We start from the raw sequence: 17,546 nt of genomic DNA, 5'->3' as shown, positions 1-17,546 counted from the left end.
TGAGATATCAAAGCAACTGGCCTGTAGTCAATCAGCTCCTTCAAGTGTGCCTTCTTGGGAACTAGAACAGGAACCCTCCCTAGACGCAGACTCAGGTTAAACACATGTTGGAGGGGCTCACCCAGTTGAACAGCACATGCCTTGAGCATTCTGGGGCACACTCTGTCCGGGCCAGCTGCTTTCCTGGGGTGAAGTCTCCTCAGCTGTCTCCTGACCTGGTCTGCAGTAAAGGTTGGTGAACTGGAGGAGCTGATTTGTCTGCTAGCTGATAGTGTTGATGGTGGTGATGATGATGATGATGAAGATGGTGGGAGTGAGGGTGATTGTGGTGATGATAAAGAGGGTGGAGGTGATGAAGATGATGATGGAGGAAAGGGTGGTGGTGGTGATGAAGATGGAGGTGAGGGTAATGGGCCCTTTTCACATTTCCGGGTTTGGAATGCGGAAGTAAAAAATAGCAGGGTAAACAGCGCGGGTAGAACGTATAGACGAAACGGAGCAGCATAGGAAATGCTACTGCAGGGAGCCTTTCTGCTCAAACAGCAAACGCAAACAACCAAAGTTTCCACAACTTTCCAAATGTCACACGTTTACGCGGTAAATAGATAAGAGCAATTAGGAGAGAGGAAAATGCCACATTTACAGTTCTGCGCGGCAGTACATATGCGTGTAGCCAGCACTTCAGGCCGGATGAGCTATATGTCAAAGCGGGAGGGAACAGAGCCAGGGATCAGTTTCACCACGATTCGCCTGGAATAATTTTGGGAGTAGATATGAAAACCGCCTGACACCCTACGAGAGGGCAAGTACTCGTCTCAGTTTGAACACTGAAGTTGCCATGGGACAGAGAGACGAGGAGGACCTGAAGCTATGCTAACCGAGCTGAATGCTAAAGCACGATTACTGCCGTCCACCGTCTCCTGGTGAGTAATTTTATAACTCTTATATCCATTTACACAATAAATACACAAGCCAGCTACCTAAATAACCATTTGAACAATAATTACCTGAGTAATAGTCTCAAGATAGGATACCTACCAAAATAACATTGGAGATACAATACATACTGAATAACCGTCTAAACATACAATTCATAACTGAATAAAGTCTTAATATGATATAATTATTTGGATAAAGTCTTAATATGCAATACTTACTTGAATAAAGTCTACACTTACAATTCATACCTGAATAAAGTTTAAAATTGAAATACTTATTTGAAGTCTAACTTGCCTAAATAAAGGCTAAATATTCAATATTTACCTAAATAAAGGGTCAATTTGGCATGTTTACCTGAATTACTGACTTGTGTCCAAGATATCATTTGTTGTTTAAAAACATTCCAAGCACAAGCATGGTTTATGTATTATACCAAAGAATACCAGTATTTGTTAGCTAAACATAGCACAGTAAAATATACTAGTTTACCTTATTAATAATTGGTGTACAATATAGGTCAATTCAGAGTTTGACTTAAATTTTGTCAGATTATCTGTCAATATGAAACTAAGCTAATGTCTTTTTCCCCCCCTTTTGTCACAGGCAAAGTGGACGTTGCAGCTGCATGAATAAGGGAGCTGGAGCAAAAAGTGATTGAGCTGGAGAATGAAATAAAACAGCTTGCAGACCAACCTAGGCTTAACCATTTCTGCTCAACTAAAGAAGAGTTCCACTTTTTCCACACAATTTCCCTTGACTCAGTACAAAATTCTGTCTAAATATTTTAGCTTTAACTTACCACATTTCTTAATTACTCACGTGAGCTTCATTTGTTTTTTTTTTATTGTTTTTTTTATTTGAGTGTTTTATAAATATAATAAATGAAATACATTTTAATCCTCTTCTCCCAGGTGCTTTGTATTTGTTTTATCTGTAGACAAAGTCATAGATGATTTGGTTACGACTGTATTCACTGGGCATACCATTGCAGGAAACACAATATTCTAAATATACTGTTTAAAGCTCACCTTCTGTCGTTTTTTCTTTCATTTTAAAATGTCTAGTTGTGGTCTCTAGTATGAATGAATGACATGTGAGCCGTTTTTGTAAAAAAAAAAAAGTGCTCAGGTGTCTCTGTATAGCTCTTTTTTAATGGACTGTTTTAGGGGTGTGTCCAAAATGACCGGATTCCAGCTTTGCTCATGAATATTCATACATGCAAACAGAATGCAAATATCTCTCCTCTGATTGTCTAGGAGCACTGCGACGCCCCTCCACCGCTCTGCCGCTCACTGCCTCCCACCTCCTAACTGATGAGCGGTGATGTTGCGTCGCTTCAGCTCCGCCTCTTTCTCGAGCCAAGGTGGGCTGGTCTGTGAGTTTCTGCCTACGTAGGCAGAAAGATAGTTCAAAATTCACCCGTTTTTCGGAGGGGGGGAGGGGGGATTTCTTTGCTTAGCTCCTGCAGACAATGGGGGCTGCAAAACAGTTTAATGTGCAGGTGTACACATTCAACTCGGAGAGACCTACTGTATTCCACAAAAAACAAGAAAAATCGGATTTTTGCGGAAGGTGAGCTTTAAACAATATAGCTAGTTGTCAGAAATGATGCATTTTTTGAAGCACAACCAAAATGTTATGTTTACCCAAAATATCCTGATTTTTAAAGTTAATTAAAATGTAAAATAATTCCATGACACCCAATACAAATAGATTAATTCAGTTAACAAAATGTCAATGAACTGAAATGTTTTCTTGCTTGTTGCTGGCTCTGCGCTACATAAAAAGACAATTCAAGCTAAGAATACAAGTTTATTTAGAAAATTCCATATTTCCACAAAAAACTAACTATAACAGAACTGGCCACTGGGAGAGAGACTGTTTTAAAGCCCATGGTGCTGTAATGGGCACTCTGATAAAGAAGAGCAATAGTATTATTGCAAAAGGCCTTCCCCGCAACACTTGCACGATGTCTATATTACCTCCACAGGATCTGGGTGGCATAAAGTCACCTGTAATGCAAAGCACAGACATACTGTCAGCTCTGAGAAACATTTTTTAAACGGTACAAAAAGCACCAAATGTTCATATCTGTATTTAAGCCATTCACAATTACTACTACATCTGTAACCTCTTGGCTGACCCTAAACAATCTACCTGAATAAGTTAACCTCCTAAAAACCAAGCAAAAATTTAATATGATGGACAAATTAACACTACAGACGACTAACTTTGGCCACTGGCTTAACCTACCTAGTGAGAAGCTAGCAACACATAGAATCATCTTAGGCTTACCTGAACTGTTTCACCTATGTACAAGATAACTAGGGTTAAATGTGGTTTAATATTTTTTTTCTCCCTGTCGATTAACTTTCCTATCTAAAACACCTGCACTGTGTTTGAAACTGTATATACAAGGGTAAAACAGTTCTGTCTTCTATCCAACTCAAAGCCTAAAATAAGCACATCAGATCCTGGGCAGTAGCTACAGTAATTGTTAAAACAGAAAAGAAAACATTAACTAAACAGCTACTTAGCATTACTTGACGTACTGTTATCTATCTAAGTTAGCAAGCTCGCTAAGTAGCGGTAGCTAACTTAACTGAATTGGAAGCCTCGCTAACTTGTATAAAAATAACTACTTACCCTCAAAAATTGAAGATGTATTCCTCGACAAAAAGCTTGTAATCCTTTTCAGCCTTCGATATTTTCGCTACTGATACCTCATCTATAATCAGTGAGATGTCGGAGAAAGAAATCAGTATAAGTTTGTGCAGAGACAGCAATGAACTCCATTCTAGCGCCGCTGTGTTTACCCTGCTGAACCAAACCGGAAACACGTCATCAAGCTCAGTGAAAAGGGCCCATGGTGGTGGTGATGATGAAGATGAAGATGGTGGAGCTGGAGTTGAAGGTGATGGAGATGATGGTGATGCTGCAGGAGGAGGGGGCAGCAGGAGCAGGACAGTCAAACCTGTTGTAAAAGTTGTTAAACTGGTTTGCTCTGTCCACACCTCCATCTACTGAGTTGCCGCTGTTGTTCTTGCACCCAGTGATGGTTTTCATCGCACCCCAGACTTTCTTCATGTTATTATCTTGCAGCTTTCTTTCCACCTTTTTCCTGTAAGACTCCTTGGCCTCCTGACCATTATTATTGGTAGCTAGCCTAGCTAAATGTACAAACAAAGCATTTGCTTTCAGTGTTCAGTGTTTCATGTCCGGTAAATTAGTTTTATTTCTTGCATATTTTTTTCTTAAATGTAATTTGTGTTCTCTTTCAAGCATTCATTCGGTATCTCAGTATGGGATATGCCTCTTTCACATATTCCTCCCTCATGTAGCCCCGGCTAAAAAATGTAAAATTCCCTAGTCCTAAAATACAATATAAATTAAAATACATATAAATTCATAGTGATGGTTTACTTATTGTGTTAGTGTAAACAGTTTAAAAATAAAACAAAAGCAGAACAGAATACATATTTCATTTATTTTCTGTGTTTTTGCAAGAAGGTCGCTTAAAAGTGATTAAGGGATCTACTGAGGGAGAAGTGCACAGGTGAGGGTGGAGTAGAGGATTGGAACCGGCCCGCCCACGGGACGAGAGAACGGCGGAGATGCGGCAGTAGCAGCGCGGGAGAGACGAGGAGGAAAAAGTTCCTCACAGGCTGAACTAAATTCACTAATAATCAGTATTAATTAAGCTAACCGGTAATTACTAAATTCGCTAATAATCAGTATTAATTAAACTAACCGGTAATTATAAGGACACTGACGTCCATACTGAGAGTGTGCTACGAGGCTGAAGTTGGTTTGATATTCGCAGCTCCAGATTCGTTTGGCTCGATATTCGCAGCCTCCTATTCCCCGGCTGAAGTTAGTTTGATATTCGCAGTACCGCTTCACTGAACCACCGTGAACTAAAGGGAGCGTTCACAAACACCCGCTGTTTATATTAAACACCTCACAGACCAACACAGGTGATAAAATGAAGAAAAGCAGTACAGCTGTTTATTAAAAATGTAAATATACAATATGTTATTAAATGTAATTTTATATACACGACTTTCCATCAGTATTTTCTCCAGTTTTACTTACAACATAAATTTGCTGTTCTAGTGTAATTCATTCATTTCCTGTGTAAAAAATAAGAATTGACCTCCTACTTTCAAGAAAACCTGGCATTATCCTGGCCGAAGCTAATTGTATACTGTAAAATATTTATTTTAATTACTGAATTTATAATTATATATTATAATAAATAATAAAAAATATATTTAATAAAATTATATTTTAAAAGCCACTCCGCTCAAAAAATATGAGGCAGATGATCCAGTGTGATTTTAAAGGATTTTTTTTCATCTTGGGCCAGACCAAATACACATGATATGAAGAGTTCTATTCTTCTAATTTAAGGAAATCTTGGAATTAGCCTGGCTCGAGCTAATTTTATACTGTAAAATGAATTAGCAACATGGTACACGAGCAATTTTGCACAAATATAATGAATATAAAGCTATGTTCCAATGTGATTTTGAAGGATATTTCATCTTGGGCCAAAACAAATAAACATGAGATGAAGAGTTCTAGACTTCCACTTTAAGAAAAACCTGAAATTAGCCTGGCCCGAGCCAATTTTATACTGTAAAATGAATTAGCAACATGACATGCGAGCCATAATACACAAAATAAGAATATAAAGCCAGTAGTTCCTTTGTGATTTTGACAGACTTTTAAATCTTGGGCCAGACCAAATACACATGATCTGAAGAATACTAGTCTTCTACTTTAAGGAAAACTTGGAATTAGCCTGGCCCGAGCTGATTTTATAATTAAAAATTAACTGGCAACATGGCATACCGATCCAAACATTGAATATAAAGCTGATGTTCCAGAGTGATTTTGAAGAACTTTTTAAATGAAGTAAAATAATAAAAAAAATAAAGTAGTTAACATTAGCTAACCTAGCTAGCTAAAACATTCCACACTGAAATAAAGTAGTTAACATTAGCTAACCTAGCTAAAACTTTCTACACTCAAATAAAGTAGTTAACATTGGCCAACCTAGCTAAAACATTCCACTTTATAATAATATAGTTAACATTAGCTAACCTAGCTAGCTAAAACATTCTACACTCAAATAAAGTAGTTAACATTGGCCAACCTAGCTAGCTAAAACTTCCTACACTCAAATGAAGTATTTAACATTAGCCAACCTAGCTAAAACTTTCCACACTGAAATAAAGTAGTTTACATTCGCTAACCTAGCAAGCTTAAACATTCCACACTGAAATAAAGTATTTAACTTTAGCCAACCTAGCTAAAACATTCCACTCTAAAATAAAGTAGTTAACATTAGCTAATCTAGCTAGCTAAAACATTCAACACTGAAATAAAGTAGTTAACATTGGCTAACCTAGCTAACTAAACATTCAACACTAAATTAAAGTAGTAAAACATTCCACACTGAAATAAAGTAGTTAACATTAGCTAACCTAGCTAAAACATTCTACACTGAAATAAAGTAGTTAACATTAGCCAACCTAGCTAAAACATTCCACACTGAAATAAAGTAGTTAACATTAGCTAACCTAGCTAGCTAAAACTTTCCACACTTAAATAAAGTAGTTAACATTAATTAACCTAGCTAAAACATTGTACACTCAAATAAAATAGTTAACATTAGCTAACCTAGCTAACTAAACATTCCACACTGAAATAAAGTATAAAACATTAGCTAACCTAACTAGCTAAAACATTCCACACTGAAATAAAGTAGTTAATATTAGCTAATCTAGCTAGCTAAACATTCCACACTGAAATAAAGTAGTTAACATTAGCTAATCTAGCTAGCTAAAACATTCCACACTGAAATAAAGTAGTTAATATTAGCTAACCTAGCTAGCTAAAACATTCCACACTGAAATAAAGTAGTTACCATTAGCTAACCTAGCTAGCTAAGACACTCCACACTCAAATAAAGTAGTTAACATTAGATAACCTAGCTAGCTAAAGCATTCCACAGCCTGAATTAAAGTACTTAACATTATCTAACCTAGCTAAAACATTCTACTCTGAAATAAAGTAGTTAACATTAGCTAACCTAGCTAGCTAAAACGTCCTACACTCAAATAAAGTATTTAACTTTAGCCAACCTAGCTAAAACATTCCACTTTGAAATAAAGTAGTTAACATTAGCTAACCTAGCTAGCTAAAACGTCCTACACTCAAATAAAGTATTTAACATTAGCCAAACTAGCTAAAACATTCCACTCTGAAATAAAGTAGTTAACATTAGCTAACCTAGCTAGCTAAAACTTTCCACACTGAAATAAAGTAGTTAACATTAGCTAACCTAGCAAGCTAAATTATTCCATACAGAAATAAAGTAGTTATTGTTAGCTAACCTAACTAGCTTAAACATTCCACACTAAAATAAAGTAGTTAATGTTAGCTAACCTAGCTAGCTAAATAATTCCATACTGAAATAAAGTAGTTAACATTAGCTAACCTAGCTAGCTAAAACATTCCACACTAAAATAACATAGTTAACATTAGCTAACTTAGCTAGCTTAAACATTATAGACCATTTATTTAATGCTATCCAAAATATCTATATATTTAAATAAAATATTGATATATTTTATTGGCATTCTTTGGTAAACTGGGCATGAAGGAGCTTGGTCAGAGATCTTTCTCTTGTTCACAGTGGATGACCCTGCTGCACTATGGAGTCAAATTGGGGTCTTTAATGCTGACGAGAAAATAAAACTATCGTGAAAAAAAATCTCCACGAATTGCAAAAAAAATCTAATATTGCAAACAAAGAAGAGAACATAAATTATTTTTTTTCACTTGTGATATTATTTTTATAATGAATCTTTTGCAACACCATTTTTTCTTTGCGTTTTGCGCTTTGCGTCCCTCTTTTATTTTTGCAATACGTTCCCTCCTTTGCGTTCCTCGGTTTTGTTTGCGAGTCTTTTTTGACCCCTTTTTGACGTGTGGGGTGTGGCGAGAGGAGAAGGGGCGTGGCCACGGTGAAAAGGCGGGTTATTGAAGGTTCACGTCATCAGCTGGAGCCTCTGCCGCGCAGCCCGCCAACTCGACCGGTCGTCATGACGGACGCTAACCAGGCCGAACAACAGGTATTTACAGTTTATAAATTGAAGCTTATAATTTTTTTTTTACCTAATTACTGAATTATATAATACTGTTGTCTTCGTTGTTATATTAAGCTGTGTTTGTAGCCAGTTAGCTAGGACCAAAAACAGTACGATAACGTCTAGCCTGTAGTCGGCTAGCTAGTGTGCTCCAACGTACAACCAAACGATTCCCTGGGCAGGTCGTGCTGGGGTTGCATCCCCTAAATTCACATTTTTAATTTATAAATCAGATTAACTCTACTTTAATCTAACTCAACCAGCGGTCATGTTAGAGTCTGCAAGCAGCCACCGTCATACACACGGATGGAGCTAATGTAGGATAGCTGGTTAGCTACCTAGCTAACACCCCTCCTCTCTGTCTCTCTCTCTCTCAGCGTCTCCCTCTCTCTGTTAGCGTTTCTCTCTCTCTCTCGCTTTCTCTCTCTCTCTCTCTGTTAGCGTCTCTCTCCCTCTCCTTCTCTGTTAGCGTCTGCGTCTCCCTCTCTCTGTAAGTCTCTCTCTCTCTCTCTGTGTTAGCGTTTTCTCTCTCTCTCTCTCTCTCTCTGTTAGCGTTCTCTCTCTCTCTCTCTCTCTCTCTCTCTCGGTTAGCGTTCTCTCTTCTTACCCCCCCACCCTTTGTTAATAATCTGTATAGGGTAACTACATAAGAACACACATTAAAATTGAAGATCTTTATTTTATAATTACGTACAAGTAAATCTGTCATTACTGTATTCTCACTATATATACAGTATTCTGTATTTTCTCCCTCTCTCTCTCTCTCTCTCTCTCTCTGTCTATATATATATATATATATATATATATATATATATATATATATATATATATATATATATATATAATTAGTATATTATATATATATAGGCAATTAATAGCCTTTCTCTTTTTTAGGTCTCTGTGGCTGTTTCTGATCCTGCTCTACTGGAAAGGATGATTATGCAAAGGCTGCTTCATAAATTGCAAAATTTTTTAGATCGTCAGCCCTTAGATCTGGACTACTTACTGTTTGTGTGCAACCACGAACTTCTCTTTCTTACCTCTGTATCTGCCCAGATTTCAATACCTGAAGTGCTTTGTGCACTGACAACCTTGAAATCTGTTGTTGAGATGCATGTGCCACATAATGGTACACCATCCATTTCTGTAGGCATGGAATATGGAGAACGAGGACGCCCTCGCTTTATCATCTCCAGAGAACATCTTGAAAGATTAGTGAAAATGCATTTACCAATACCTTGCATTGCCCATCTCTTCTGTGTCTCAACAAAGACCATCAAAAGGAAACTCCAAGAATATGGGATTTCTCCTAGACTCACGTATAGCATGTTATCAGATGATCAGTTGGACAACCTTGTTAGATCAGTGAAGGCTGAAAGTCCAAACATCGGACACAGAATGATGAAGGGAAGGCTGCAAGCATTGGGTCATCATGTGCAATGGAGAAGGGTGTGGGATTCCATGCATCGTGTGGACTCTGCTGGAGTGCTTTTGAGAATGACACAGCTGAGGTGTGTCGTAAGGAGGACATACTCAGTCCGTGGCCCCCTCCATCTTGTCCACATTGACACAAATCACAAGCTTATCAGGTATGAAGAATTGTTAGCTTCTTAGCTAGGACAACCCCCCCCCAAACCCCCCAAACCCCACCAGGAGTAAAATGTTTTTTTTTTTTTCTGTGAAAATTGTTCTCTTTCATCAGATATGGCATGGTGATCTTCGGTGGCATTGATGGCTACTCAAGAAAGGTAATTTCTTTTTTTTTATTAGTTGTGAAATGCTGCAAGTATAACTGCAATAAGGAATATTTAGGCCGGTCACAATCCTTTATCATTGTCTTAAATTTGCCATGTCTGCAATGTCCAAATGTTCTACACTTTTCCATCAACACAATTGTATGCAGTACACATTTGTTTGTTGATGTAAATATATTAATATAAGAATTAGGGTGAAATAAGTGGATATGATTAAAATAATTTATCATACTATTAGGCAATAACAGTAGCAGGCCTACTAACAAGTTCTGTAAATGTGTATTAGGTCATGTACCTAGGTGCTGCAACAAACAACAAGGCATGCACTGCACTTGGTTTCTTTCTGCAATCTGTGGAGAGACATGGTGTTCCACTAAGGCAAGATGCATTTAATTCAGAAATTAAATTAATCATAATTTAATGTCCTAAAAAAAAGTAAAACTTTTTTTTATATATATTTTTTTATTATATCTAGGGTCAGAGGGGACCAAGGCGTAGAGAATGTAGACATTGCAAGGTGCATGTTCTCTGTCCGTGGCTGTGGTAGGGGAAGTTACATGTCTGGCAAAAGTGTGCATAACCAAAGGTAAGCAACATTATTTCAGTAGAAATGACTTCTTTAGTTCCCTGTATAAGCTGATTGTTTAAATAATTACTTTTTTGCTCAATTACAATTCAACAGGTTCCAGGTAAGCTTATGATTTCATTATTAATTTTAGATTCCAAAATTACTTTTGGATGCAGTTTTCCAGTTCCTCCCTCACCTTGAGCAGTGTAGATAGTATAGTATCTATTTAATTAAGAATTTTCATTGAAGCTTTTTGAGAACTGGGTCTCTTCTTGTTTTTGTAAAATATTTTAACATTCGAAGTTTGCAGTGATGCTTGAATTGTTTGCACGTTTCCCCCCCCCCAGAATAGAACGGCTGTGGCGTGATATCTGGATGTCAGTCACAAATATCTTTTATGATGTTCTGCATACCCTTGAAGAGGAAGGTTTACTGGATCCATCCAACAGCTTGCACTTGTTCTGTGCTCAGTATGTGTTCTTGCCAAGACTTCAGGCCAGCCTTGATGCCTTTACAAATGGTTGGAATAATCATCCCATCCGCACAGAAGGGAATTCATCCCCAAACCAGATGTGGGAACTGGGATTCCTTAGTAGTCCTGTACCTCCCCCAGAAAATATGCAGTATATGCAAGGCCTTGATCTTGACAACACTACTACTACACTCCCTGAAGAGTTGTCCGGGGGGATTGTTGTTCCACCTGTTGAATGCCCACTTACTGAGGAACAGAAGGCAGACCTTGAAAGAGCCATACCACCGACAGCACCTTCACAGCAGCATGGACGGGATATTTACTTGGCGGTACTATATTATGTTATGCATCGTTAAATTTGTAATAATTTGAACGTTGTTATAATAAATAAATGAATGCAAACAAAAAAATAAATGCAAATTTAAAGCATGTCTTATTTTCAGCAGGAGGTATAAGTTTCAGATTTGTGCAAATGTGCAGTTAACATGAATGTTGCATGAATTAAATTTTTCAATAAAGCATACAGGTTTTAAAACTTGCTATTTTTTTATTTCATGTAAATATTCAGATAACCACAACAAGTTTAAACAGTTTTGTCTTAAAATGCTTTTTGTAAACATACAAACTGATTAAAAAGGTATGTTGACATGTAAATGAATCATTCCTCATAAAAGCAAGACAGTTTTGTCTATTAAAATGTTTTTTTGTAAACATACAAACTGATTTAAAAAGCTATGTTGGCATGTAAATTAATAATTACTTATAAAAGCGAAACTGATTCAATACACTCACTCTAAATGGAAAAAGGGAAATGGGCAGGTCCAGAGTTGAGAACTGCAGGTACAAAAGACAATTGTTTTTCAACCAGTTAACACTGAGGTGATTTTATAACAACATTTGTGCAATTCTGGTCCTGAAGAGCTGGAAACCAGTGGTTATTTGTGATTTAATCCAAGAAAGGCATTTATTTCCCTTTAAACTCTGTGGAATCCATGGTCAGCCTGAATAGCCTGTACCATGATTGTTTTAAATGTGTCATAGCTGGTCATATGTACAGTAGGAAATGTAATAGTTTTAGCACATGCACTTACAACAGGGAAGCATATTTTGTGTTCTGGCATTCGCTGTGTACATTCATGGTCAAATTTAAGTGTTATTTTGAAATTGTGTAGTTCAGAGGCAAGAAGTGGCTTGTGTGCCTGACCAGTAAGCCACTGCATAACAAAGGGCACAGTTACAGGGGAAAGGTCTGCTTCAGGCTGCTCTTCATGGACATCACCTACAACACAAGTGATCTTATTTAATATTTTGGGTCTTGTTTTTTTTTTTAAACTATTTGCATTTTACTAAACAGTGGTTCAAATATATTTATCACATTTCTACTGAACAAAACAAATATTTAAATAGTTGTGCTTCACATGAAAATGCAGTTTATGTACTGACCTGCAGTTAGTGCTGGACGATATGGCCAAAATTTATATCACGATATATTCCTTAAATTTCGGTCGATACGATATAATTTCGATATCGATATAAATACTTTGAAGGCCTCAGAAAACTGCTAAGAAGCCCTGCAATCCCTGCAGCACTACGAATTTAAATTATTATGTAACTGTGTATTTGCATTTTTTGTATGGCTGGCATCAGATACCCTCATTATATGCACATCTATCTGTCTATCTATCTATCTAATGGAAATCTGTACCTACTACTGTCTGAAAATTTAATTTAAGCCTTTGAAACCTCCTTTCACAAAAACTTTAATAATTTAGAAATAAAAGTAGTCAAAATAAATCAATGCTCAATATTATTTGCATATAGCAAAATAATAACATGACATCCCTGTCAAACATAAGCCTATATAACTATTACCAATAAAAATAACTAAATTACAACAGAGGCCGAGCTTCTTATTCTTTGTGAACAAATTTAACAGATTAAAACAAAATTGTTTCAACTAGGATATAGAATACAAGAAGCCTTTATAAACATAAAAGCAACAAGGTTTTCCCGTCAAATAAACAAACCTACAGGCTTTATCAACTATGAATAACTTAGTTACAATATAAGCTATAAAAGTGCTTCAGTCAGAAACGTTATAAGAAAAATATTGTATGTAGTGGAGTTGCTTGAAGTGGTGGAACAGATTAGATGTATTAACATTACCGCTGCTGGTCGGCTGCACTCTCCGGCACAATTTAACCTAGCCTTGCCTAACCTAGCCTATTTGGCTACGTGCCTGTGTGGTTACATCATCACGCACTGACGTAGCCCAGCTACGGGGGCTGAATGTGTTGAGCTCTGGGGCGAGCTGACGCCAGTAAAAAACGCCTGTCCGTGATTCTAATACATATCGATATACCACAAAACTGATATCACCGTTATTGAAACATTTCTTATCGCGATAAATACCGATATCGAATTATTGTCCAGGCCTACCTGCAGTTTCAATTTCTTGAAGAAAATCTTGAAAGAAATTGATGAGGGCACTCTCTCTGGCTTCTCTGATTGTCCCCTTCTCAGACATTTCCGGGAGTATATTCTGGATGATGAAATCTGCATCAGTCTGAAAGGCATATGCAAATATGTTTAGGTCAGGTAGGCCCCACTGTGTTAACTGATACACAATACACCATCAGGCATTTTTCCCCTTATTATTGTAAAAGGCTACATATGAACAAACTTTGACAGCACATTATTGAAAATATATTTCATTAAAAAGGAAAACATTTCTGTACTAGGATTATAAATTTTTATATTATGATTCAAATAAACAAGGCAATTGTTGTAAAATAAATAATTTTTAAAATTTGATAATTGATAAGCTACATTTGGAAACTAAATTTGATTAGTGATTAGTTTTATACTAAACCTTTTCATCATCAGTGAAACCAGGGACAAAGAAACGCTGGCAGAGTTCGGCATGTGCCTCCAGGACCTCCACAAAATTGTAAGTCTGCAGACCTTTGCGGACTTGCTTCAGCATTGGCATCAAACGCAAAGTTGCATGCAGCACTATGGATCTTTGAGGCAAAAACAAACATGCACCATACACAGTCATTGCAGAAAATTAGCATCACCTTGTTGCATACTTTGTTATCCTCCTTTCACTCTGTTCTTCAACAGCCAGAACCACCAGAGAGCAGGTATTATTTGGGTGGTCGGCCATTATTATCAGCACAGAAAACTGACATGATGGTGGTGTATGAGGTGTTCATGGGTGTTGTGCTGGTACAAGTTGATCAGATGCAGCAGTGCTGCTGGGGTTTTAAAACACTGTTCATTCCACCTTATAGATGTAAAGTCAGGGACAGAAGCTCCAAATCTGTTGCTGTAAAATATGTGTTTGTAGTCCTTTATCAGTGATTACAAGATGCTGTTGGGTGGATATATCTGGTTTAAAAAATATTTTTAGATCAGCAACACTGCTGTGTCTGATCCACTTATATCAGCACAACACCAACACACAACCACAGTCTCTCAGTGAAGTTGAAAAATGTAAATCCTGCCATAACAGAAACTAACTTTTAGTTGTACTTGGATTCATTTAAGCTGTTATACAACATGATAACATTACATTTGACAAGCGTTTTTATCCAAAGCAACTTACAAATAATGATGGTTAAAGTGTGTATTATGTGTTGAATGGATTGTTTTGCTGGTATAACCAGAAGTTTATTCATGGCATCTAAAATTGTTATTTTACATGGCTTTCCCTGTTGAGATGTTTTATACCTTGTGATGGCATCTCTGTTCTCCTTGGTGATAGCCCCAGTAAAACCGCAGTCAATTATAGTATTGCTCCAAGGAGATAGGTCACTTGCTTCTTCAACCTTACATTAAAGAATTTATGCACGACAGTTAGTTAACATAGGCATATAAAAAAAAAAATCCTACATTTGTGTAAATATGTGTGTGTGTGTGTGTGTGTGTGTGTGTACGTATGCACGCACACACACAGTCATCTCAAAAAATTAGAATATCTTTGAAAAGTTACTTTATTTCAGTAATTCAGTTCAAAATGTGAAACTTATATTATATAGATGTATTACACACAGAGTGATCTATTTTAAGTGTTTATTTCTTTTATTTTTGATGATTATGGCTTACAGCCAATGAAACCCAAAAATCAGTGTATCAGAAAATTAGAATATTATTTAAGATCAATTGATACTTTTGGCAGAGTGGGCAGTGTGCCAAGTCCTGCTGGAAAATGAAATCTGCATTTCCATAAAAGTTTTCAGCAGAGGGAAGCTGTAAGATATGAAGTGCTGTAAGATTTTGTGGAAAAACAAAACTGCACTGACTTTAGACTTAATAAAACACAGTGGATCAACACCAGCAGATGACATGTCTCTCCAAACAATCACTGATCAGTGAATTTTACATTTCATTTATAAATAAAGGGATCAGAGTCTGGAGGAAGAGTGGAGAGACACACAGTCTAAACTGCTTAAGGTCTAGTGTGACGTTTCCACCAATCAGTGATGGTTTGGAGAGACATGTCTGTCATCTGCTGGTGTTGATCCACTGCGTTTTATTATCAAGTCTAAAGTCAGTGCAGTTTTGTTTTCCCACAAAATCTTACAGCACTTCATGCTTCCCTCTGCTGACAGCTTTTATGGAGATGCAGATTTAATTTTCCAGCAGGACACTGCCAAAAGTATCAATTGGTCTTATACAATATTCTAATTTTCTGATACACTGATTTTTGGGTTTTTCATTGGCTGTAAGCCAGAATAATCAACAATAAAAGAAATACACACTTAAACAATAAAAATAGATCACTCTGTGTGTAATACATCTATATAATATAAGTTTCACATTTTGAACTGAATTACTGAAATGAAGTAACTTTTCAAAAGATATTCTAATTTTTTGAGATGACCATGTATATAAAGCATTACTTGCCTGTTTAATCAAATTGTAAAGTTCAGGATCGTCCACATCATCTTTTGAAAGTTTTGATTCATCCAACTCCCCTGTTGAAATGACATCATAGCACCACTTCCTCAAGAAGCATGGGGAAGGTCCACCCTGAGCCAAGCTGACTGAAAACACCTCCCCTGCAACCCTGAAATAAAATAAAAAGAAAACATTACATTTTGCAAGTATGACATTAGACAAACAAAAAATACAATTAAAACAGAAATTATGCTGACCTAAAGAATCCTTTATCCATATCATTCATGGAGTACACAGGACTCTTTCCATTTCTTCCCCCTCTATGTTCAAAAAGTTGTTCCTCTATGCCAGTGACCAGATCTACAACAAAATACCAAACAAATTGGTGCTGTTTTGAACCACAGTGAAAGGAAACTGCCAAGTAAGACACTGGTAACTTACTGGTAAGAAATTCCTTCCTAATGGCACCAGTGTCAACACCTGCTTCTCCTATAAAACTAACTTTTAAACGGTTAGCAGGGGATCCTTTCTTCTGGCGCTGCCATTGTACCATGGCTCGTTGGAAGAAGTCAGTGCGAGAAACACAAATGCTGAACTCCTTGCTTCCATCAACCTTGCTTGCAAGCAAACGCAAGACGTCATCTTCACTGTGTGAAGCATAAAAAAAAATGAATAAAAAAAAAATCATTTGTACTGATACTCTGGAAGTGCCTGTATTTAGTGTAAATTGAAATTGTACCATGTTATTGGATTCTCAGCTTCGTTGTCAGCTGTGCAGTATGTGGTGTCATCTGTAAGGAAATCCAGGCTGCATACAGAAATCATAGTGTTTAAGATTTTAAAGGTTACAGACCATATTGGTGTCAATGAAAAACCTGCATCTCAAAAAAAAAACAACAAAAAAAAAACCAGCAAATGTTATTTCAGGTACTTTTGAAGAAATTCTATTGGTCGATTTATCAAAACATTGACAGTGTAAGGGACAGTTTACGCGCTCAAATTATGTAGTAAAGTAAACATTAACAAATATTGAGAGCAGTTTTTCAGTGAAGGCTGGTATGCATTTTATATTATAATACAAACTACTACTACTGTGAATTTATGAGGAATTATACATTAACAAATTACACCATCAAGATGAATAGGTTACCTGTCGCCGCATAAACTGGCATGTACAAGTAGCTGGTCCTGTGGAAATGTCTTTGAACATATGGGTGATTCTCACGAAATCAGACTAATGAGGTGGCATTAAGGAGTGTGATGAACAGGTAAATGCTATCAATTTGGGAAACACTGGTTTATAAACATCTCATCAAAGGCTATATTGGAAGTGATTAAAAGTAGACATTGTGATATTTTAAATTATGTATTTTTTATAATTTAGTGTGAAATTCTCAGTACCGCAACGCGTCCATTGCTGAATCTCGGCTCTTCAATTACACAATTTTAATATTTAAAATAAATAAATAATAAAAAACTTAAATGTATCTCATAAAGTAAATTGTTACAGTCAATAAAAATGTATTACTTGGAATTCATTGGTAAAAGAAAAGAAAATATTTAGAACAATAACTTTGGTCAGAACCAATGTTCTCAGCCTCCGCAACAATTTTCAAGCACCATTTAAGACCACAAGGAACAGAAAAAAAAACAGCCATTTTGAGAGGGGGGACACCTTTTAGTATGACACCCAAGATGGCTACCAGGTAAGCACCTAATTTTATACCTCTCCAGATAAATGTTAAAAA

At 36.6% G+C, this 17,546-nt stretch overlaps 2 protein-coding genes across 4 annotated transcripts in view; both read right to left on the bottom strand.

Moving 5' to 3' along the window:
- LOC125801365 (zinc finger protein 239-like) overlaps nt 1–17,546 on the bottom strand; it is a 362,996-nt gene that overhangs the window by 17,994 nt on the left and 327,456 nt on the right. The window lies entirely within an intron of this gene.
- Nucleotides 11,687–17,007, bottom strand: LOC125801743 (uncharacterized). Its single transcript, XM_049478990.1, has 10 exons — nt 16,949–17,007; nt 16,538–16,606; nt 16,240–16,445; nt 16,056–16,158; nt 15,805–15,967; nt 14,629–14,726; nt 13,766–13,916; nt 13,333–13,459; nt 12,026–12,172; nt 11,687–11,727 (listed from the first exon to the last, which is right to left on the bottom strand). The coding sequence occupies exons 3-10, from the start codon at nt 16,349–16,351 to the stop codon at nt 11,687–11,689; spliced, it is 942 nt and encodes a 313-aa protein (XP_049334947.1). The 5' UTR covers nt 16,352–16,445; nt 16,538–16,606; nt 16,949–17,007.

The sequence above is a fragment of the Astyanax mexicanus genome, chromosome 4 (assembly GCF_023375975.1).
Source record: "Astyanax mexicanus isolate ESR-SI-001 chromosome 4, AstMex3_surface, whole genome shotgun sequence".
NCBI classification, from domain to species: domain Eukaryota; kingdom Metazoa; phylum Chordata; class Actinopteri; order Characiformes; family Acestrorhamphidae; genus Astyanax; species Astyanax mexicanus.
This window is presented reverse-complemented; position numbering and strand designations above follow the sequence as displayed.

Coding starts and splice junctions, on each gene's coding strand:
- LOC125801743 (XM_049478990.1), bottom strand. CDS start 16,351: ATGGTACAATGGCAGCGCCAGAAGAAAGGATCCCCTGCTAACCGTTTA. Junction 13,917..14,628: donor AACAGAGATGCCATCACAAG/GTATAAAACATC, acceptor TTTGCCTCAAAG/ATCCATAGTGCTGCATGCAA. Junction 13,460..13,765: donor GTTTCACTGATGATGAAAAG/GTTTAGTATAAA, acceptor TATGCCTTTCAG/ACTGATGCAGATTTCATCAT.